The sequence below is a fragment of the Sciurus carolinensis genome, chromosome 3 (assembly GCF_902686445.1).
Source record: "Sciurus carolinensis chromosome 3, mSciCar1.2, whole genome shotgun sequence".
In the NCBI taxonomy this organism is placed as follows: Eukaryota; Metazoa; Chordata; class Mammalia; order Rodentia; family Sciuridae; genus Sciurus; species Sciurus carolinensis.
In genome coordinates this window covers 31883584-31907637 of record NC_062215.1, presented here as the reverse complement: position 1 = coordinate 31907637, position 24054 = coordinate 31883584, and the positions used below count along the sequence as shown (strand labels likewise).

Below are 24054 nucleotides of genomic sequence, written 5' to 3'. Positions count from 1 at the left end.
CACAGCACAGGCGGCATGGGCCAAATCTAGGAAGACACTGGCCGGGTAGTTTGCCCAAGGCAGTGGGAACAATGAATCAAGCCTAGGTACCTACTTCTGCTCTCTTCAATATGTGCATTTTCTATAGCCTTATCACAAAAGTAGACTAAACGACATCATCGATCTAATCTACTAAAGCACGGACTGCACAACTGACTGGTGTCAGAAATCAGAGCTTTGCATAGAATCTGGCTCTATCAGAGATTCAATGGCAGAAGTCAAAGCTTGGCTGCCGCCTGGTGGGGCAAGAAGAGGGGGAAAGGCCAGAGAGACAATTTCAGCCAAACTATCTTCAAAGAACTGGGCTCCTGGGCTGGGGTTGTGGCTCAGCGGTAGAGCGCTTGCCTGGGACGTGTGAGGCACTGGGTTCCATCCTCAGCACCACATAAAAATCAATCAATAAAAATAAAGGTATGTGGGCTGGGGAGATAGCTCAGTTGGTAGAGTGCTTGCCTTGCAAACACAAGGCCCTGGGTTCGATCCCCAGCACCGCAAAAATAAATAAATAAATAAAATAAAATAAAATAAAGGTATGTGTCCATCTACAACTAAAAAAAAGGAACTGGGGGTCTCCTTCAGTTGCAGTCCTGGGGGCACATTGCTGGACCCTCCAGTTCACCCCACGCACGACCACCCTCTCTTCACTCCCCCCCCCCAATATTTTTCACCACTGGGAAAAGAAAAGACTCAAAGTTATAGTTTATACAGTTCAAGATTTATATAAGGTCAAGTTATTTATATCATTTAGTTTTAAATTGCACAATGCTGAAGCCAGCCTAAAAAAAGAATCAAACACACCACTACAAGGTATTCAATGAATTACTTTTTTTTTTTTTTTTTTTTAAACAAGTGTGTACAGCAAAAAAATCCCCAAATGACAATCTATCCCAGACAGTCACCTGTCCAATATGCAGGAACCCCTGGAATTCCTGGAAGAGGAGCCAGGATTGGCAGCCGCCCTCTACAGGATTCATTTCTACTTACAGGTGAAGTGTGTGGAAAAACCTTGAGTTCCCTTTGTTCTCCAGTGTCTCTTGTACAAAATAATACATTTTTAAACATATATTTACAGAATTTGCACAAATAGAAAATGGTTATAAATTACAACCAGGCTTGGCAAGATAACAGTTCCCCTTCCCAATCACAAGGGCTAGAGGTGTGACGATTGCTCCATTATTTACACCTGCATTAAAAAAGTCTGGGTTTCCAGAAACCTAGAGGAAGTGTATAAAAACTGATCAAACACCATCAATTCATTTATGTTGAGCCGTACAGCGAACTGGTACCAGTCAGTCAGTCCATGGCTGGTTCCCTGAAGAAAGACTTTGAAGTAAAAGAAACCCTTTGCAGCAAGCCACACCACACGGCCTGTGGCCTGCCTGCTGGAGTCTGTGGAGTTTTGGTGGAGAGGGTGGGAAGGAAGAAGACGGGAATGAACGGAGGGGAACAGACACCTGGTTGAGACCGCTTCTCTTCAATTTTTCATTTTAACCAGCTTAGGTCAATGAGGTCGAGCCAGCTGGCTTGTCAAACACCATCCAATGGCTTTGAAAGGAACCCGCCGTTCTGTCCTTTTCCCTCGGAGAGGAAATGTCTTCTCGATAGGACCTACAGAAGGGGAAAGAGAGGACTCGAGAGGACGATGTTTATTACTCTGATGTTAAATCTTTGCCTTGAGTGCCAAGCCCAATTTCAACAGTGCAAAAAAGACTCAAGAAGTGGCTCAGGAGCCGGGGTCAAAGGCTTGAGTAGTAGCTGTCCACCCACTGCGCGAGGCCTCGCTCCACCAGTGACCGGTTTATCAGCACCACCTAGAAAACAAAGTTCCCTTGAGAGATTTTCCCATGGTGCCTGGGGCCATTCTCAAGCCAACACAGTCTCCTTCCCAAGTGTCCATCGCCATGCAGGGCCTGACGCCAACAGGGGCTACCCCGTTCAGTGTTCTGCGGCACCTCTGGCACGAGGCTGGGCTTTTTAATAGGCTGAGGACACCTAAGCTTCAGAAGGCCTAGGGCAGGGTTTCTCCACCGCGGCACTAACGACTTCGGATAATTCTGCGAGGGAACGTTCTGGGCACTACAGGATGCTAAGCAGCACCCCTGGCCTGGACCCACCAGATGACCCTCCCACACCACCCCAATCATGGCACCCAGAGTGTTCCCGGGCGCACTGGCTTATCATTATACCCTCCGCTTAGTGAGGAGGAAGCAATGCCAGAGCCGGAGCCACACTGTGGCTGGCGTGGCAATTCGAACGGAAGGGCAGGACTTACTTCGTCTCCAACCACACTCCACAGCTGAATGAGAGGAAGGCCAGTTGGACTGTAACTTGTCACCTGGAGGAGGGGGAGGAAATGTGTAAAGCTGCCCCATGTCCCTCTTTTACTTCTATTCTTTGAGGCAATGAGGTGGAACCCAGGGCCTCGCACACGCTAGGCAAGTGCTCCACAGTGAGCTACACCCCAGCCCTCTTTTAATTTGGAGACAAGGTTTCACCAAGTCACCCAGGCCGCCCTCAATCCCCCAAACAGCAGGAATCGTAGGCGACCACCATGACGCCCAGCTGAACACCTCTTTTTGAAGCCGCTCATTGACCCGAGTGTCCTGCCGTGGAAAGGAAGGAGTTGAAAGGTCCATTCTTAACTGAGCGAGGCGGGCGGCTCCCCACTGACCCGGTCCAGCTGGCCCCACCGTCAACCACAAGCACACACCTGCGCCAGAAGCGCCGTGTTGCCTGTCATCTCGCTCATCGCTGCGTCTGCCTCAGGTGAAAAGTGGTCGTCATCTTGGCGGGGAGAAGGAAAAGCAGCATTTAGACGCTCATCGAGGCAAAGCACTCCTGTCACCCACGCAACCCGACCGCCACCGAATTCTGAGCAGGAAGTTTCAGATGCTGCAGGGACTTGAGACTGCTCGTGGGAGCCACCTGTCAGGTAGAGCTTAGACCTCCACAGGACTCCAGTGGATAAACACAGGATCCCAGATGCGTGCCACCCTCTGAATGACAGAGGACAAAGGAGGGAACCTCTGCTTTCAGTGGAAATATCACCCCCACCCATCTGGGAACCAACAGTGCTGAGCTCTTCCACCAAATCAGCAATACCCTAGAAGAGAGGTGTCACGCCTGTTTTACAGGTGAGAACACTGAGGCAGAGGTCAACCGCCAGAGGTCATCCGGCTCCCAGAGTGCGCAGCTGAATTCAAATCCAGACAGCCGGCCCTGCATGGGCAGTCGCTCTCTAGTGGAGGAGGCCCTGAGGCCACATTCTGCTCTGGTGGTTACAGAAGCAACGAGAATAGACCCAAGGCAGAAGTGGGAGGAATGGGAGGCAGGTGTTTCTGAAGGTGTGGGAAAGTCTCATGAAGGAGGGAGCGTTTCAGCGGGTTGGGACAGATCATTCAGTTGGACAGAAATGGAGAGAAAGGTTGGGCAAGAGCAAGGAAGGAAAAACTCCAAGACCTTGCCGGGTGCTTTGGCTGACTCCGGCTACACTGGAGTGTTTCTAATGCACTTACACTGCTGCAGACAAGCAAGAACAAGACCCACGGGGGCCAACCCGGGAAGAGCGTGACGAGTGAGCACAAACCTACAGCCACGCATCGCTGCTACCTGACCACCTTCCACACACCAGTCCCTGGGGTTTTATAATTTGCACAGCCGCCTTGAAAGACAGGTGCCATCCCCATTTCCAGAGAAGAGAATGGAGGCTACGTAATGCCAGCCCTCCTCCCTCTGGTAATGCTTTCAGCCTGACACCAGACAGCGTGAGTGAGAGCAAAGTCCCCAGGGTGCTCCTAAGCATCTGTGACCCAGCTGAGCAGGGCTGCTGACCCAGCACATGCCCTCTCCAAGTCTGGACTATGTTCAGGAAGGTGCTTTTGCTGAAAGCCTCTTAATGCTGGCCCCTTACGTCTAGAAAAGTGGACCCCCAAAGTGGTCTACGGAGCAGCAGCACTAGCTCCACCTGGGAACCTGACAGAAATGCAAGTTCTCAGGCCCTGACCCCAACTCCAAACTGTTCCACCAGGAATTCTGATGGTGGTGGCGACTATTTGTATAAACCCCCCAGGTGAAATCGAGACTCTAAGGAAGACCTCTGCTTGGAACTGCCCAGCCCAGGCCCCACCTGTTACCTGACAGGGGCATCACACTGTCCAGAAGGACTTCCGCTCCCTGGAATGGCAAGGTCACAAAGTCAGACCTGGAAAGCCAAGAAAGGGACGAGTTAACTCAGACTCGAAGGCCGACTTCATTGCCAGTCAGTTATATCTACCTTCTGACACCCACGCCCCAGGATGACGTGGCAGGCCACTCATGGCACACTGGAATGCAGGCGGGCAGCCCTCCTGCATCAGCCTCAAAAGGGAGCCTGTCTCCCTCTCCGTGTCTGATGCTTGGGGGTTTCTCTCACAAGACAGGCCTTCAAACCCATTTGGCTGAGGTGAGTCACCAAGTTTGGTTTCTTAGACTGCTAAAACATAGTAGGCAGCCGGAGGGAAGGATGAACCCTCATCCAAGGCTGGGTCGAACTGAACCACACCCCGGCACCAAGCAGGACTGTGCCGGAGGGGTCTCCACTCACCGAATCTGCCGGAGCACGTCTACTTTCACCCTCTTGTATCCACCGTAGTCCACGTAGCGAATCTCTACCTCGTCGGTCTCCTCGTAGGAGGCAACCACTTGGGCTCGCCACCAGGCCCCGTCCGCACCAGGGGCGGCACAGATGACGGTTACTGCAGAGCAGGAAGAAGAGCGTGTGGACACACCTGGACCAGGCGCGGCACCAAGGGCCATTCTGGTCACTGCTACGTGCCTCCCAGCATTACTTCTCAGAGGTCTATCCCTCATGAGTAGGGGACAGAAATGGCATGAGTCCCCAAAAAAGCCTCCCCCAGAGCCCAAGAAGAGCTGAGGAAGGCTGCAGGACATGGGGAATTCAGTCTAGCGTGTGTGACACCCCAAAGCTATCCAGACCAAAAGACATCCAATCCAGATCCATTATTCTGAAACTTACTGAGGCCTAAGAGGGACATTGACCAGAGTAAACCAAGTGTAACATAAAACTCAGGGAATGTGGGCCAGGGTCTGCCTTGTATTCCTAAGGGAAAGAGCCTCTGAGTGCAGCAGAGATCAGTGGCCTGGTATCCAGGGTTTGCTCCAGTCCATGAAACTCAGATTGAGGGCCTGGCCAGAAGGGCACTCCCAGGCCTGAGCCCCATAACAACTAGCCTTTGCCTCAGGTGGTGGAAGGCACCCGGGTAGCTACCATCCGTAGCTACCAGCTCCTGCTCAGGGGTTACCTGAGCAAATGACTTAAAGTTAGAAGCTCAGTTCCCTCACCTGTCACATGGGATGGCCAACCCGCTGCCTGGGTTTGCTGGGTTTTGGCTCTTTTATCATATCCCGTTATGCATATTTCACACATTAACAGAGTATCCAACCCAACTTCCTGGAACAAGCGGTATCACCCCACTTAACAGACATAAAGTGGCAGGACTGGGATCCGAGTCTGCGTGCTAAAGCTCCACTCCAGGCTGCTGCTCTGTCAGCCAACGGAAACCCTAGCTGAGCTAGCTGGGAGACTCAGGGGTGCTGTCCCATGAAGGATCCTGGAACAGCTTCCTCCTGGTCAAGACAAAGGGCAGTAGAGGCAGCCCCCCGAGGTTCTTTCCCTGGCCTGGCCAGAGTCCAGAACCTCCCTCCCGGGCCCCCAGGACAGCACTTACTTTCCACGGGGGTGGGCAAGGTGGGGATTCCAGGCTGAGAGTAGCAGAGGTACATCTGCTGGTCCAGGCTGCGCAGTGCATGGAAGGTGGGGTGCGTGTGCTGCTGCACAAACAGGTGCCCAGCATTGACCTGGTTGACCACGATTACCTCCACAGTGATGCCATCGGGCAGCATGAGCTGCAGAGGGGAAGAGGCGGCGGACAAGGCATCAATCCTCCTCTCCTCTTATGTGGGATAAGCCTCGAGGCCCCAGGACATGTTTCTCAACTGGCACATTTTTGAAAAGGCACAGCAACCCCAACAACAGAACACCCAGGAGGCAGAGCCCAAGAACCACTTTGGCCAGGGCAGCTGCTATCCTGCAATACCTTGAGCAGCCATCAGGGGCAGCCTAACCTCAGGGCTGGCTTGTAGCTTCTCAGAAGCCAGGCCCTATGATAAGGCCCGCAGAGGTCACCATGGACTCTAAAAGCCTTCATCCTCAGGAAATGGTTTTCCTGATGCCAGGCTACAGGCAGCAGGTAGGGCTCTAGACAGTAAGGTGCCTATTCCACTTTCAAGTCTGGTGGCCCAGGGAGAAAAGAGCTAAGAATCTAGCCTCCATGGGCACATGCCAGCCCTGCAAACCCAGAGGTACTCCAAGTCCCACTGAGCCAAGCGGAATACAAGGGAAGGAAACCATCCACACAAACCACTCCATAATTTAAGGAAAGTCTAAGGCCCAAGCCTCCTGGGAAAAAAATCTCCACGATTCAGGAGTAAAGTAAGGAATATGGTTTGCCCCACTTCCAAACACTCACAAGAAAGGACAGGAACACCCCATTCCTTTCCCCACAACATAAGGGCCTCTAGTTGAATTATCCTAAACAAAACTTAAGGGGGCAATTTCCATGAACAGTAAGTTCAGCCCATCTGTGTGCAATGCAATCCACAGTCCTTGGCCCATAGAACTCGCCATGCCCACTCCCAGTGAGAAGAGGCCTGGCTAGGGCCAAAGGCATAGGTGCTGCAGAATATGAGTGACAGGCCCCCAAAGACCTTGAGAAACCAGCACACAAGCCCTAGAGAAGTCAGCCTCTCCTCCTCCTAACCCACTGGGGCTTCCTGGTGGGGAGAACTCTGACTTTACAGGGTATGACCTACATAGTTCCTGGAAAGAAGGAAGGAGGAGGGATCCTTTTCCAGGGCCACTACTTAGCCTGGCTCAATGAGAAGAAAGGATGGAAAGGAATGGAATGACCCATCATAAGCCCTATACAAATCCCAGGCAGGCCTCAGGTGCAGGGCAGGGATCCTAGACACGGCACCAGCTTTAAGAAGCCCCCAACCTGGTCCAGACACACCCCATCTCCTGGCTGAACTATCCTTTTTAGGCAAATGCCTAAATAAACCCAAAATACACCCAGATGGCAGTGCCAGGGGAGCTGGCTTCTTGTCAGTATTTTACCCCATCCCCAGAGAGCACAGGCTGGAGGCAGAAGTGACCAGTGGAAGCCAGAGTTGAGAGGGCAGGGACAGCAGTGTGCCTACGGCCTTCTTGGCCCACAGTCTGGGGAGTGGCTCTCTGGAGGACGACTTGGGGGAACGGGTGCCACAAGTGCGCTGACCCAGGAGCATGCTTACCCAGGACGTCATTGGTAGAGAGGGCAGTGCCAGCGAAGGCAGCGGGGGAGCGTAAATGTTGGTGAGGTTCAGTTCCTTAAACTTCTTTCCAATCAAATTCAGAGCTTTGTCCACATGATGCTGAGAGCCTGAAGTGGGGTGGGGACAAGACAATCACTGTGGGAAAGAGAAAAGTCACAGCAGAGACAGACTCACCCACATGCCCCACTGCACAGGACTTTCTAGTGTTCAAGGGCATCTTTAAGTTGCCAAAATGCTAAGCTTTGCTTCAGGAAGAAGGTTGCCTAAGCCCACAGGCCTTTCAAGTGACACCTCTGTCGTTCTGACCTATGGCGTGAATGCAAGGGGAGGCAGGAGGAGGGGAAAGGGCTGGCCCTCTTCTGCTCTGTGAGGAAGCCTGTGTGGGGTGACGGGCACCATGAACCCAGGACCCTGGCCCTGCTCTTCCGCCCATGCCTCTATTGGCCAGAGATCTGGTGAGGAAGGACCCATGTCTCCTCCAAGTCCCCAAACTGGGGAAGAAGGCCAGAGGGAAGGCACCCAGTGCTTCCGCCAGCTGGGGTAACAAGCCATTTCTATCCAGAGACCGACTCCAAAAGGACAGCAGCTGGGACTCAGATGCTTCCATGTACTCACACTGCAGTAAGAAGACAAAGCCCAGGGTAACGGGTGCCACTGACCTTCTATGTGGCAGATCTGGATGTTCTGGGTGTAAGGCAGGGTTGAGATGTAGATCTTGGCACCAGAAGTTTGCTTCAGGAAACTCACGTACCGCCCCTGCTTGCCGATTAGCCGACCAACTAAGTGCTTCCCGGGAGAGAGAGAGAGAGATGGAAGGGTTAGCAGGAAACCAATTCCCCACATCCCAAAGACCTACTTTTATTTTCCATGAGATCAAGCTCAAACATATTAGCTGTTACTATGTCAGCCTACATTTTCCTGGACTGTTCCAGGCGCTTACATTCACTCGCAGTACCTGAGGAACAGACAACTTTATCATCATTTTACAGAGGAGGAACAAACCCAGAGAGGCTAAGGAACCCAGCCCAGGTCACACAGCTGCTAAGCAGCTGAAGAAGGCAGTCTGGTTGCAGGGCCCAGCAGCTCCCACTTCATCCCGCCAGACCGAGACGACTTAAGGGAAGCAGCACCTCCTCCAGCTCACAAGTGAGCAGTTTCAGCAGCAGAAGGGCCGACTGTGATTCCTCAGAGCCCTGCTTCTCCATGTCCACTCAGGACCAAAGATAAAGGGCTCTGTTGGCAAGTAAAGGCCTGAGGACACTTGGGTTCTTACTCAAGGGACAGTGGCCTGGAACCTCTGGAGCATAAGGCATGCAGAAGTGCCCAGTGTGCCAGAGTTCAAGGCAGGCAGGCAGAAGCCAAACTTAGCCATGATGTAAGACAAGCTCCAGAACAATCCCAAACGACCCCTCCCCAGCAGGGCGACGAGGACACCGTCCCTCCTCACCGAGGCCTGCCTTGCAACCAGTGTTCACAGAGGGCATGACAACAAGGTGACCAGGGGAGGAAACCAACATGGGAGCCAGCAGCCCGGGGTCAACACGGCCATCCTGCCTCAGAGCTCAGGGCCAACCAGGTCTCCACCTCTGCACAGAGCCAAGTGCCCTGGGAGAAAGCAGCCCAAGCAGCCTGCCAATTATTTTTGAGCCCCGGAGATAAACATAAAGATCAAACTAATAAGTTATTACGTTATAATAGTGAGTTTAGAAACTGCTGGGGCAACTCAGTTACTCGGTACTGGTGAGGCAAACTGACATTCACACAATGAAGAATGCAGTTAGAATTATGTTTCCAAAGAATAACAAGTAAATTAAATTGTTAAATACTTTAAAATATTAATTAAAGCAACACAATCTCAGTTTTGTTTAAAAACCACAGGGTGTGAAACGAGAAGGAATTAAGTCTTTGCAGTCACTCTCAAGGGTAGGATTAGAACTGGTTTTTATTTTCTTCATACATTTCTATGCCATTCAAGTGCCTCTGAAATGCGGGTTTATGCTTTGCTTGATTATAAAATGCACTTCACACGGGAGAGCTAGAGGGGGCCTGGTTGCCCCAGTCCTCAACTTCATTTGCATTAGCAAATCTGCAGGCAGAGTCCAGCCCCAGCACATTCAAGAGGAGATGGGGAGGGGACAGGCCTGAGATTTAGAGGAGGACAAGGGTAAGATGCTCTGAAGGCCACTGGAAGAATCCATCCACAGCACATTCTGAATCTTGGCAAACTTCAGGCCTTTAGCTCATTAGGGGCCCCTTCTGGTTCACTGGCCTCCCCCACCCTGGGCAGCAGGGAACTTAGGCTTGCCACAGAACTCGGCCCCAGGGGATGCAGCCTCCCTTACCTTTGGCACCTCGATCTCCCAGATGATGAGGTCAACCTTTTTAGGGTTGGAGCCTGCCTGGGCATTCTGGAAACTGTCAGCCTTCCTGAGGCTGCAACAGCTATCCACAGAATCCATGCTGTTCCCGTCGGAACCTACAGGAAGGAAGCAGCATGCACACACAGACCCGGCTCAGAGCCGTCAATACCCACGACTTCCAGAATCCACATTACTGGGAGTGCCCCCACCCCCCACACTTGGCAGGTGACTATTAACTCATTCTAGAAGGCCCAGAGAAATCCCAATGAAAGAAGGACTAGAGGTATCAATACACCTAATTTTAGCCTGTCACTTACAGTCCCACTTGCTTATTTGGCAGCTGCACCAGCCACAGCTGCTGGAACAGACACAAGTGGTGAACAGGAAAGAGACCAACTTTGCGTCCAGGGAGGGGAGTCCACAGGTGGGGGAGGGGACACTCCACTGGTCCACATGGTCCTGGGAGCTGATCTGGACTGCCACCTCACAACCATCTCACCCTTCCAAGTGTCCCAGCCCCTCTTCAGACCAAAAGTCTCTACTCCCCGAGGCCTCAGGCCTGGGCTCCCAGGCAGTGGCCTGGGGCCAAACAGAATAAGGAAGTCTCTTTGGCTTGTCACCCCTGATCAGGGCCCACTTGTTTCTCTGCCAGATGTGGACAAAGGAAGGAGAGCCTTCTTTCCTGGCTTAGGCCCGGCTTGTGCAGCTCGGAATTCTCTTTGGGGCTCAAATATTCTCTGTTCAAAAGATGGAGCTAAGCTCATTCCCAAGAGCACGATGGGAAGGGGGACCCTGGCACCAGCTTGAGCTGTTGCACTCTCCAGGCCACAGCAAAGGAACCACTGCAGAAAAGCAGGGGTCCACGCAGCTTAAGAGAACGGCTCTGGCTTAAATATGGACAACTGGATACCTAGAAATACATCACTCCCAGGAGTCGACTGATTAGGTTATTTTTTGTAAGGTTTTCCCAAACCCTAGACATAAGCCTCTGGCAAACAATCCATGCACTGTCTGGATGCAAAGGACTAAGGCTTAAGAGTCTGCTCCCAGAAAAATAACCTCAGGGTCACCTCTTCTCCCTCAACCAGCAGCTCAGAATATAGGCTTCTAGCAGGGAAAACCCCTTTTGGAGCTGCTCCACAGCTTACTGAAGCAGGACACGCTGACGAGGGCTCTGCTCATTTTCAGCCTCCATCCAACAGAACTGGAAGGGCCAATACCTGTACCCCAATGGCACCCAGGAGTGGCTCAGAACCACACCAGGAGTGTAGCAAGCTGCATTCGAAGGCCAGCTTCCAGTTCCCTTAGCTTCAACTTCCTCATGCTCAAAGCAAGGTTAACATGAGAACCCTAGCCTGGTGCTCAGCACCCACTGAGCACTGGATGGGTGGTGTCACAAGGCTCTGGACCGAACAGCCATCCTGAAACTTCTCCACCTATCACAGGAGACTCAGAGCATCCTGTTCTGTAAAGTTACACTCAGAAGTCCTCGACACATCAGAGCAGCTAGAATGATCAACCTGAAGTTGACGCAACACAGATGGACTCACTAATTAAGCTGATGGGCAACAGGCAAAGGGAAGTTCTTTAAAAAACAAAAACAACAACAACAAAAATCCAAACTTTTTTTTCACCCATTTTAAGACACCATATTTTAAAAAGCATTTTAATGTTAGGACATTTTATGGTATCTGGCCCTCCACAATCATGATTGGCAGCAGTATTTTCTTTTAGACGTATAGTAAACAATAGTGGTCTCGGTCAACAGCATCCTGCAGTGACAGACCAGTGTTATGTACAGCAGATGCTGCTCAAAGCAGTCAAACGCCTTAGAAAGAGTCCAAGCTTCCTGGATGGAGCTGAAATGGTAGGGAAGAGCTCCAGGACAAACAAATCAGAGAGCCACTTGGGAAGTCATGACATTCTCTGAAATACATGAAAATATCCCGGGGAGAGCCACAGAAGCAGGGCCAGGAGCTGCTGACCTGTAAGTTAGCGGTCTGAACTGTCTACGCTGGGGTCAGCACTCGAAAAACCCAGTGACACTTCGTTATCAAAGTGCCCCTCTTTCCCGGGGTGGAACTGCAGCTGCACAGAAAAAAAATGGCTGAGACTCTGTGAAGGAATAGGTGAGAGCGACAACGGAGGAGCACTTGAGCCTCCCCAGGGACTCAAGGCTGTGGCTGTTCATGGGACACTTACCCTGTAAGAGCTTCTGGAGAAGGAAAGCAGGTGAAGACATGGAACAAGCACAGGATTAAAAGGAGGTCAACCATTAAGAAACACTAGCCCAGACCTGGCCCTCGGGGGAGATAAGCTAAGGAGGCCTCTCCATTAAAGACCCACTAAGAGTTAGGGCTCTGAGAAGAGGGAACACACCAAGGCTAACTGGTGACCCTACTTTAAACTGGGTCCTTCTGAAGGGCTAAGGAGGCTCCCTGGCTGGTGAGCCGAGTGACAGCTCCCATGGCTTTGGGGTGTCAGGACAGCCTGACTTCTCAGGTACCCACCAGCTCTCTGCCACGCCTGACTCTCTGCAGGCACACTGGGACAGAGTTCAAGAGCACCTTTACTTTGCTGCAGAAGGGGTCGCAGGGAGGGACAGGCTAGCATCTTTTCCCTAACAAATAAAGGAAGCCCTCCCCGATCCTCCAAGTGAGCACCCGAGACCCACCTACCTCCCGAGTGATCTGCTTCTGGGTCCACGGTCCATCCGTCTTCAGCCCCCAAGTCTGACAACTCCCCTTTCAGCACCCCGTTACTGAAGGGCACAGTACTATCTGGCAGTGGCGGGGTGACAGCCTTGTCCCTGGGGCTTGAGTTGGTCTCTGTGCAAGAGTCTTCGAGCCCTGAAGTGCTGACGGAATCTGAGCACTGCTCCGAGGCGGCCGTGGAAGGAGCACTCTGGCTGTCTGACGCACAGGTAACACAGGTGGCATCTCCCGCCAGGATGCAAGCCTCATCCAGTGACTCTCTGAGGGGGGTTGCTGGAGGTGGGCAAGGGGCCAGGGAGATGGGGTGTGCGGAGTTCTTTGGTTTCCTGTCCTTGGTGGGGCTGGACAGCGGGCTGCTCAGGCAGCTCACATAGGTCTTTGGTGATGGCAGGTCCTCTGCTGGTGGGCCTGGCGAGGGAAGGGCAGAGTCCGCTAGGCCAGCAGCTGACCCCACTATGATTGGAGCAGCCTCTGCAGTGTCTTGCTGCAGGGCAGTTTTCTGGCTGGCTGGGGTACAGTTCTCCTCCTGTCCTCGAGTCTGACTGCCTGAGGCCTGATATAACTGACCTGCCATCTTGCCCCCCGTGCTGGCCAGCACCTCTTCGGTCGCTTCCGAGATCACCTGGGAGATTATCTGGAAAGCAGCCTGCTCAATCCTCTCCTTATCCAAGCTCTCCTTTCTGCCTAGTTCTCCTGCCACGTCTCGGACCTCAGATGCCTGCATCTCTTCATCCTTTGCCAGCTCTGCGTGAGTCGACTTGCCAGAGCTACTTAACAACTTCCCGACTGCGGACTCTTCTCTGGGTGGGGAGAAGGAGCCACCGCTCCCCTTCTCTCCTCCGCCTCCTGGCGGGGCGAGGCTGAGGGCCTTGCTGTTCTCTAATTCTGAGACACGCTCCTGCGACAACAGGCCTTCTTCAAGCCCACTCTCCCCCAGCACTGCATCGCCGGTCCCCTCGGCTCCACCTGTCTCTCTTGCCTTGTCCCCGGGGCCATACTTCTCTGCAGCGCACACAGACTGGCCAGGCCAGCCCCTCCCTGGCACCTTACTGAACACCACCTCTCGCTTACACACCTCAACGGCTTCGTGGGGGAACAGAACATCCTTGGGAGATGGGAGGGGACACTCGAGAGGAAGAGATCTGGCTTCATCACCCATCAGGGCGAGTTCCACCTTTGCGCTGTCGTCTTTGCGTGTTCCTGGTTGAGATCTCGAGTCTGTGGTGTTAGGGAGGCAGCCTGAGGACTCTGATCTGCGACAGGTCAGGTGTGTGCGCAGCGAGGCTGGGGGCTCCACGGAGGGCTTGCTAGCAGCGGACTGTTCCTTTTCTAGTGGCTGTGTGACACTGGGAGGTGTGGACACAACTCCAGGACAGGCCTCTTCCATGGGGGGCGATTTCTTGATGTTGGGGCTGGCCCTCAGCACCACAGCACCAGACTCCACCGGTTTATCATTGCTGCTCACCTGCTCTTTTTTACGGGAGAAAAACCACCACCAGCCGAGGAGCGCCAACATTCCAGGCAATGCCAAGGGGAAGAGTGAACGGAAATGGATTGCCATCCTGGAGGCCCGAAGTAGTTATGCCTGGGAAAAGCAGGGAGAAAGGGAGAGAACTGGTGTTACGAGGGCCAGGGAGGAGGGCACAGGCACTGCACACAAACACGGTGGGTTTCGTCTGGGTTTGCCTTTTGTTGCAGAGGTAAGAAACGTCAATGCTTTAGCACTCTCTGGGCCATTCTGACATTCAGCTGAAGGCTGGGAACCAATGCTCTAGGACCTTTCTTATCAAAGTACAGTCCAGGGACCAGAGCCCTGAACATCACCAGGGAACCTGCTAGAAATGCAGTGCCTTGCCCACCCCAGACCTACCCAATCAGAGCTGCATTTTAAGATGCCCAGAGGAGTCACGAGCATATTACAGTTAGAAGCAAAGCTAGGAGATGTGCTCTGCCCCCAAAGTGCTGGGCATGAGGGAGTACAGGGAGGTCATCTCGAGGAAGTCCCTCCATGTTTAAAAATGAGCATCCTTGGTAATATCTGAAGATGAAGCAATGAGATTGGAAAGTACAGAGCAGGGCTAAGCAGACTTTATAACTAACCCGGGGTGGAAGGCTTCAATGACGCTACCTTATCACTTCACAAATGCCCAACCTCGCTCGATGCTCTCCTTTGTATCACTTAATCCTCAACCACTTGGTAATACAAGGAATGTATTACCTTGAAGGTTAAAATAAACTCAAGGTCATGAACGGGAACTCAGCCTCGATTCCACATCAAATCTGAAAATCACTAGTTAGTGGACTTGTGGGGAAGATGCATTGGATGGGAAAAGGGGAAGTTTGTACTACCTTTTTGGAGAGTTTTAGTTAACAGCTCATAAAACCTTGTAAGCAATACCCTATGACCCAAAATCCCACACTGTAAGCTTTTTTTTTTTTTTTAATTCTTTTAGATGGACCCTTATTTTATTTATTTATTTTTTTATGTGGTGCTGAGGATCAAACCCAGTGCCCCACACATGCAAGGCAAGCGCTCCACCACTGAGCCACAACCCCAGCCCCACACTGTAAGCTTTTTAAAAACAAAACGAAACAAAACAAAAAAACCCCTCTGCGTAGGCCGAGGTCTATATAAGAATGCCCACTAGTGTATCATTTGAAACAAAATTGGAATTAACCTTTCAGGGGAAATCACTACTAAATATATTGTGGAATCCATGAGTAGATATATTAGGGTTAGAAAAAGAAGTTGGTTTTGCCAGGCGTGGTGGCACATGTAATCCCAATGGCTCAGGACACTGAGGCAGGAAGACAGTGAGTTCAAGGCCAGCCTCAGCAACGTAGCGAGGCCCTAAGCAACTCGGCAAGAACTTCTCTCTAAATAAAATTTTAAAAGGCCTGGAGATGTGGCTCAGTGTTAAGCACCCTGGGTTCAATCCACAGTACAATAAAAAAGTTGGTTTCATGTACTGACATGGAAAAAGCAGAAAACAGAAGTTAGAGACTACTGTGTAGGCAATGTCTATACTCACATAATCCCATGGAAAAACCAGGAAGGACACACCCCTGGCCATCCTGCTGGGGTGAAGAAAAGTTTCTGCACTTTGATTTTGTATCCTGTAACCTTGATGCATTCATTTATTAGTTGGAATACCTTTGTTTTTTTTTTTTTTTTAGATTTCTTAAAAAATACACAAAAATTTTCATAGTGGTTCACCAATTTGGATCCACAATAGCATTACTGGGGGAGCTTTTAAAAATCCAAGGCCAAGATGGGGATATAGCTCAGTAAGGCCCTGGGTTCAATCCCCAGGACCATCAAAAAAAACAAAACAGAAAGAAAAAGTTCAAGGCCAAATCAGAATCTCTGAGGGATAAGAATCAACACCAGTTCTTTAGTTTCTGTTTTAAGCCCAGATGATTTCCAATGTGTAGTTAAGTTTAAAAATCACTTTCTCCCAAAAAAAGTAGATTAAAGGAGATTTGCTTTATATTTGCTTCATGTTCGGTGTCCTTCATATAAAAGAGGAAAGACAATTAGAGATGGGAAAGAAAGACGGGGACGGGTGCGCTAGGGTGAGCCCATGGCCTGCTGGCACAGAGCAAGTCCTACCCAGCAGGGCAGGCTAACAGGAAGTAGAGCTGGGCTGAACCCACGCCAGTAAATTTAGATTCTGATTCCTTATTAACTAGGGAATCCTCCTGTACCCCCTTTTAAAAAAAACAGTGCTAGGGATTGAACTCAGTGGACTTGCACATGCCAGGGAAGCACCCAGCCACTGAACTACAGGCCCAGCTCTTTTAAAATTTTATTTGGAGGCAAGGTCTCAAGATGTTGCCCAGGTAGGCCTCAAACTCGTGACTCCCCTTTCCTCAGCCTCCGGAGTAGCTGGGATCACAGGCACGCGCCACCATGCCCCGCAGCAATTCCTTTTTAGCAGGGTTTGTAACTGGGATTCCCACCATATTCTAGCAATTCTCTGATCTTAGGAAAAATATTAAACGAAATGATATCAAGAAAACAAACCCTAGCAACCACCCCCATAGAAGGGAGTCTCCCCACTTAACACACCAAGGCCCAAGGCTGCAGATTCAAATTGGAGTGTGTGAGGGAGGGGTTGTTCCCCAAGACACAAAATGCCTCCCAAACCAGCTAGAAGGAGCCCTGCCCATTCAGAGGTCAAAGTTGATCCCCAGAGTCCGGCTTCTCCAGCAGCTGCTGGTGACACCACCCCACCTCTCGAGAAGCTGGCTACACTTATATAGGGAGAGGCCCAACACACAAATACACCCTCCAGTGGCCTGGGTCCTGCACCCTGGGTGATCCACACTGATCCAGTCCTCAGCCCACCACGTCACTGTCCTCTCTCCATATCATCAGCTCTGTTCTCAGTCCTCACTGACAGAACACCCAGAACCAGCTGCCTGGAATCACGACACAGGCCCTGCCTGCCACTCTGTAGCACACCAGGCCACCACTGCCACTCACCCACCCAAGTCTCAGCCCAGGTTGCTCCCTGGAAATTGAGGTCCTAAGCCCCCAGCGCTTTCACTCCAGCAGAAAGTCAGCTATAGCTACTCAGCTGAGACTATAGCCCAAGAAACACGGTTGCTGTGACATTTCCATGCCAGAGACCTACTGCTGTGACAGGAAGGTTTCCTAGAAGTCATTAAAACTGCCAACCTGAGAACACCCAATCAATAAAATCCAGAAAGATCCACTGGGATTCCTGTTGCCCACCATTCTCCAGCCTCCACCCCTTAAAGGGTAGAGTTAGAGACCCACTGCTAAGGAACCAGGAGTCACCACATCTGCGTAGGACATGGCTCTGGTTCTCCCAGTACGCTGTCACACTCAAGAACAGAGGCATATCTCATGGATCTCCCCAGAGAGCCTAGACATGGACTGGATTTATTTTTTCTTGCTACCTGAGCATTGTGATTAGTGATAGGAGGCACCCTCCACCAAGAACAGCTCCCCTGGGATCAGCAGCCACCTGCACAAGGTGTTGCTTTCAGCACATCAAGCCTCGTGGGGTCTCACGAAAGGTGCCCACTGCCAGGAGGCATCTGATGCCCCTTCCCAAAATCTCGTTTCCCACCAGTCAGAAAATGGCTGGCCTCTCGCTTCCTCACTGGAGGCATCTCATGTCAGTCAAGCAGACTTTTTGCCATATTCCCCAACTGACGGTCTGATAGGCCAACTGGAGGTGGCATATGATGCTCCAACCTCTCCCAAATGTCCACCCAGGGCTGCTCGCACATACACACATGCACTCCTTCAGCCTCACGAGGCTTTCCTTCTCTGGTAGACTGAGCTGCCATCTATGTACTGGGTGTTTTATTTTTTGTTTTTTGGGTTTTTAAATTTTTTTTTAAGTTGTAGATGAACATAACACCTTTATTTTATTTATTTACTTATTTTTATGTGGTGCTGAGGATCGAACCCAGTGCCTCCCCTAGCCCGGGTGTTTTGTGTTTAAACCTGAATTTCTCAGGGTTTACGTGGATTGAACACCAGGGTCCCAAAGTGCTCAAGCTCGCAATCTAGCTGGAAGCTGCCTCCCAGGACACCTTCTCCCTGCAGCCAGGGGAAGCTGCCCACAGGATGCCGCAGAGCCCTGCCCTCGGGTTGGCGGGGAGAACTCTCAGCTATTTTGAATCTGTTGGAATTAAATAGCTGCCTGCTTATTTTTAGCAGGTCCATTTGCCAAGGAATAGATGCACGTGGCTCACTGCCAAGCGGTCACACAGAGCTGAAGGAGGCACGCGCTACAGCCACAGGCCCTCGCATTCTCCTCACTCCAGGTTCTAAAAGGAGCCCTTTTTTCCCCTCAAGAGGTACCTGCAGCTTCTCAGAACAGCCTTTGGAGAAGTAACCCACTCATTCCCAACCCAGTAACTGCAGTCTAGAGCCTTCTGCTAAACAAGAAAACAAAACCCTGGGAACAGTACAAAAAAGTGTTGGTCCCAGTGACTAAGTCAATTTGGCTGCAGTTACTGTGAAACAGGGCTGCGCCTAATTGACAGGCAAGTCAATCATAAAAACAACAGTAAGGAGCCAACAGTCCAAGTTTATTCTGGGCTTGGACCTGGTCAGCAAACCCACATCCACTGTGTGTTCTGAACGAACACTTACACAGCCTCTCAACTGGAATGGGAACATTTCTGCCACCATCCCAATGTTCACGTTGCCAATGGCTGTACCAGGGTGTTGACCACCAGGAAGGTGCCTGCCCAAGACACCCCACCAACAGAGTGCCCGGCACAGCAAGCTGTCACTGAGGGCAGGTCTCCCCCTGGCAGGGAATCGGAATGAAAAGCCCAGTGCTCTGCCCCAGCATTCAGAGAAGCGGCAGGCTGTGAGCCAGGCGCAGGAGCCTCACACTCTCGGAGATCTTTCCCTGTCCACATGAGTGCCTCTTGCTGAACTAGAGGTGTTCTCCCAGGCCCTCATCGGATCACAGCTGTCCACCTTACTCTCACATCCAAGTACATGTGCACTGCCACACAGAAGCCCCAATCCAGGCGGAAGACTCGACCTCTCTCACTTGCAAGCCCCACACTACGAGCAGCAAGAAGGAAACCAAGAGAGCCCAGGACAGCGCTCGAAGGGCAGGATTTTCCCAGGCCACAATAAGGGGAAGGCAAGGCGAAACAAAGGAAGGTTCTACTGCCTTGAAAGGTGGGAGAGGGCAGCAAGGCCCAGAGTTGCGCCAGAACAAGTCCCAGGAGTGGACGCTAAAGAGTTGGTAAAGGGCCAGACAGGAGTCTGACCTCTCCGGTCAAGGCAACGGGAACTACACCAATCCGCAGAGCTGTGGCAGGGTCAAGGTGGAGCAGGTCACCAGAGGCAATGGTTGGGGCAATGCTCCTGAGGCAACTGCTATCCAATACTGGCAGCCACAGGGGTTTACTGAGCACTTGAAATGTGACAAGAGTGACTGAAGAACTGAATTTCTTTTTTCCTTTTTCTTTTTTTTTTTGCAGTGCTGGGGATGGAACCCAGGGCCTTATGCTTGCAAGGCAAGCACTCTACTGACTGAGCTATCTCCCCAGCTCGAATTTCTAATTTTATTTAAAGTTAATTTAAATAGCCACACGCAGCTGATGGCCACTTACTGCACAGTACAGTTCTAGGGGTGCTGCTGGGCTGGACAAAGGCCGCAAGGCCATAGCCTACCTTGCGCGCAGTGTGCAGTCCTGCCACTGAGGGTGGGGGGCGATGGTGAGCCGGGGCCACTCTCCTGCGGCAGCATGGCTGGGCCCAGGAATCAGAGCGCTGGAGCCATGCCTCAGGTGTGCTGGTCTTGGCCCAGCCCCGGTGTTCCTTTCATCCTCGGGGCCTAAGCGAGCTGTGACTCATGAGGGCACTCTCAAGATTCCATGTTAGCTCACAGTGGGGCTGCGAGGGCCTGCCCAGGATGTCCCCACACCCTCCATTGTGATGGCCCCACAGAGCACAGGCGAGCTGGTACAGCTAAGCCAGGCACACTCTGGGGGCAGCTCTGGTCCTCCTAGGCTGGCCAGCTGTCAGGATGGCACGGAACATGCTTCCAGCCCTCTGTGCAGGAGGCCTGAGGCTTAACCCAACATCTGGGTGGGAGAACCTGCTCAGCAAAGCCATCTCTGACCCAAACGGAACACCAGAGTCTAGAACCAAACGCTAGTACCAGGTGAGAAAAGCTAGAAGCCCAACATCCTATCTGGACATGGACTCTTCCTCCTCCAGTCCAGTCAGAAATTAAACTAACTTCTGGTCTGGAAAACTTGGTATAATAAGGGGAGCCACACAAGGGTATTGAGCCATTCCCTCTCTCTGCTGACCAGGCCTATGGCAGGTCCTCGCCCTTCTCGAGCCATAGGGGAAAGGGCATCAGCGTCTCCTGCCAAGGTCTTCCAACTGCTTCACCTGGGAATAGGGGTGTGGTTTTAGAAAACTCTGAAGACCGTGTCCTGTCCACCCCGCCTCTCACTTCAGGCTCTTGGCAACCATCTGGCTTTACAAGTGAATTCCGTCAGGCTTCTGAGGCTGGTGACAAAATAGACACAGGAATGTCCTCCTGGGTACACGAGTTCCAGTCCGTGACCACAGAAGGCTGGAACCAAAAGGTACAAGCAGGGATCTGATGGCAAGTGAATGCCAATAAAGACAGCATGTGCCTTCAGGAGAAATCAGAAAAGACGGCGCATGGCGAAGGCCCCTTCATGCTGCTACCTTCAGGAGGCAGAGATGAGACCATGATTTCCAGCCAGCAGACTGCAGTACCAACAAGAAATCACATAAAGGTTTAAGAGGGCAATTTCTATTCTACAGATATTTATTGGCACCTACAGGGTACCAAGCACACGGGACAGAAATGAGTGAGATGAAGTGCTGACTGTGAGGCACTTTCAATCTTTTCACAGTTACTTGGGAGGCAAAAACAATAATCGAGCTTATTACGCCACCTTCTGCCATGGACCAACTCAAAGGCTGGTCCGAGAGACAGGTAAGTGCCCTTCTGGCACAGGGGAACAAACAAAACGGGGGTGCCCATTTATCTAGACTAGGATGTTCTAATGTCCTGGGGTGGAGAGTAGCCTGAATACTACCATTATAGGCACCAAGAGGCTTGGATGGCCCCATTCATAGGCAGAATTTCATTCAATACCCATTTGCACTCCCTGGTTCCCAGATCCAGACCTCAAAGTAAAGCCAGCACTTCTGCTTGGTCAGGTGGAAAGAACCTACCAGCCCAGCTCTCTGTGCCTACTCTCCACCGACTTCCTGTGTTCAGCCACTCACTCTTGTGCACGCCTTCAGAGGTGCCTGCCCTTCTGCAGGCATCAGCTGGCTTCTTCCTGGCCACCCACCCCTGCGCATATTCTTTTTCTGAAGAATGTGCTCCACCAAGAAACGAGGTTGCATCAGATCCAAGAAAGAACACAAGTCAAAGGCAGAGGAAATCCCCAGAGCCGGGGAAAGGGATGCTTCCCAAGAAAACACGCAACTGTTCGGCAGAAATGGGCTGTTAACACAGCGAGAACAGCTTACCACCAGTGGCACAAGTTCCACAGCAGTGGCAGCGGCTCAGGGGAGAGTCAAGGAGCGGGTTAGAGATATAAAGAGTGAGCAAAAGTAAGGGAATTAACTAGAAGAGGAGAAAGGAGGAGACAAGAAAGAAAGGAGAACGACAAACTCTGCAGTCGTAAGCAATGTTTATTACAATATATGCTTGGAAGAGTAACTTGGCCAGAGTGTGCTACCTCTACACTGGGAGGAAAAGGAAAGATTCCTTTCTTCCTTTCTTCCTCTCTCCCTCTCTCTCTCTCTCTCTCTCTCTCTCTCTCTCTCTCCACTGACCACTCCACCACTGAGCTACATCCCTAGCAAAGGAGTATCTTTCTGAATCTGTGATGCTCAAAAAGTCATGTCTTTCTATAAGCAACACTGTGACTGAAAATTCCTTCTAAAGCTATATACAACACCACCACACGGTTTTATGTGTTTCTTGTTAACCACAATACTACACATGAGGGTCAACTCATCTATATACAAACTTACAATGTTTTCTTTTCCATAATAGCTGATGCCAATTTCACTTCAGATACCCTCAAACTTCCCACTGACATAGCAATAATAACCCAAAGGAGAACGCGCTTGCTGATGGACCTTTTCAGAACGAAGGCAAAGGTTTCCCCACCTCACTGAGGCTAGCCAGCATCAGGTAGCAGGACCCCCCCTTGGGGCTGGTCACTTAAGAATGATTTTAATACCCACTGTCAGCTGGGTGGTTCCATAAGTGACACAAGGGAAAGAGTTCTCAGGAAGCAAGGGTGGAGGGAGGGACAGGGATTCAAATTTCAGATAATAAGACATTACAGAGAGGATTCAGAAACTAATGTAATATACTGCAGCCTGTCTCAGCTAGCTCAGAGAATGGGACCCTAAGGCATCCCCTGCACGTGTAGTGAATTAAATACACAGTCCTGTGTGTAGCAGCAAAGTGGCAGGGCTGAGAAACGTCCCCTCAGTCCTTTCTGTGTACCCTGATTTAGATAAGAAAGACTGGGGAGGGCATTTAGGAGGGAAGTATGTCTGGGGAGAACGTGGGGGGAATCGAGGGACTGCCTCTTGGAAGAAGTGGTATCAGAGCTAGAAAAGTAAGGAGCCATGCCAGCACCTGGGGGAAGGCGGGAGGGAGGGGGAGAAAGTTCCAGGCAGGGTGAACATGTGCCCAAGTCCTAAGCCAGGAACAAGTGGGGCTGACTCGAGACACCAAGAAGGGGTCTGAGCTCTGCTGCTGCCAGAGGACTGGCTCCTCAGCACCCCTGCAGAAGTGGTGCTCAAGATAGAACCCAAGCACCAGGAGGTACCGGGGTCCCAGGACTCCCTCTTGAGGGAAAACTCACTGGCCCAAAGGGCTGTCATTCTTTTTTTTTTTTTTTTTTTTTTTTTTTGTGGTACTGGGGATCAAACTCAGGGCCTTGTGCTTGTGAGGCAAGCACTCTACCAGCTGAGCTATCTCCCCAGCCCCAGGGCTGCCATTCTTAATTCATAAATACAAGCTGCTTCCCGAATCTCTTCCAGAGGGCGAGGGATACAGCTCAGTGGTGGACCCCTTGCTTAGCATGCATGAGGTTCTGGGGTAGATCCCCAGCACCATCAAAAAAAAAAAATCTATTCCAGAAACAAGATGCCCTTGGCTGGGGCCATGACAGGTATTCTGTGTGGGAAACAGGGGCTCGCTTTTTACTTTGAGTTCTCAGCACGTGTTTTTGCTGGGAAGCCCTGCAGCCGTACTGCACTTTAGCTTAGGGGACCAGTGCGGCCCCATACCCTCAGCCCTGTCCCCCATCAAATCAGTCTGCTCCAATAAGGCGCTCCAGCCCCTAGGGGTGGGCGAATACCCACACACACAGCCCCTGTGAGCCCTTGCCGCTTCTTTGAATCATACTTCACAAAAACAACCTTGCTCTCCAGCCAACATAAACCATAGGCAACTGAGGGCCTTATATGGCACTAAGCTTTCTTAATCAGAAACAGATAGATGGGCGGGAGTTGGCAGCAGACAGAAAGAGAAAGGTGGGGGAGAGGGAAGAAAGGGGAGGGGGAGAAAAGGAGAGGCGTGCAGTGGGGGGGGGGGAGGGCAGGGGGAAGAGCAGGGGGAACAAACTTGTTTTTCAGTTTTTTCACCCCTCTTCAGCCTTGGTAGCTTCCCAGCAAAGAGTTCCCACTAGGGACCATGGTTTTGCCTCCTTCCAGACTACCTTGGTTTAAGCCAGAAGACACCAGTAATCAGATTGCCAATCAAGCCAGGTTTAAGAGTTTTTTGTCCACTTAGTGGCTGGCCCTTAGGTTGAGCGACTTCACATGAAAACAGGGTTACAAGGTTTCCTGAGAAACCAGCAACGGGGGTCCTCACTCCCCAGGGCAGCAGTCCTGACCCGGGGCTCCCCGGCTCACTGGACAGCCTCAAGCCACATGCCTGCCTGGCCCAGGAGGCGGCCTTGGGCCCCTGCCACAGACCCAGAATAGAAAAGGCAGCCCCAGAGGCCTCTTAAGCAGCCAACCCATCCACACAGGC

At 51.6% G+C, this 24054-nt stretch overlaps 1 protein-coding gene across 2 annotated transcripts in view; it reads right to left on the bottom strand.

Annotated features, from left to right (window-relative positions):
• Positions 1-816: 816 nt before the first annotated feature.
• The window catches only part of Akap1 (A-kinase anchoring protein 1), a 53604-nt gene continuing 30366 nt past the window's right edge, over positions 817-24054 (bottom strand). For both annotated transcript variants that reach the window (XM_047546264.1, XM_047546263.1), the window contains 10 exons: positions 12449-14069; positions 9753-9886; positions 8070-8196; positions 7390-7517; positions 5766-5943; positions 4622-4772; positions 4173-4240; positions 2750-2823; positions 2312-2374; positions 817-1850 (listed from right to left, as the gene is read on the bottom strand). In XM_047546264.1, coding sequence (XP_047402220.1) covers positions 1776-1850; positions 2312-2374; positions 2750-2823; positions 4173-4240; positions 4622-4772; positions 5766-5943; positions 7390-7517; positions 8070-8196; positions 9753-9886; positions 12449-14045 — 2595 coding nt within the window. In that variant the 5' untranslated portion in view covers positions 14046-14069 and the 3' untranslated portion in view covers positions 817-1775. The remainder of the gene's footprint in view (positions 1851-2311; positions 2375-2749; positions 2824-4172; positions 4241-4621; positions 4773-5765; positions 5944-7389; positions 7518-8069; positions 8197-9752; positions 9887-12448; positions 14070-24054) is intronic.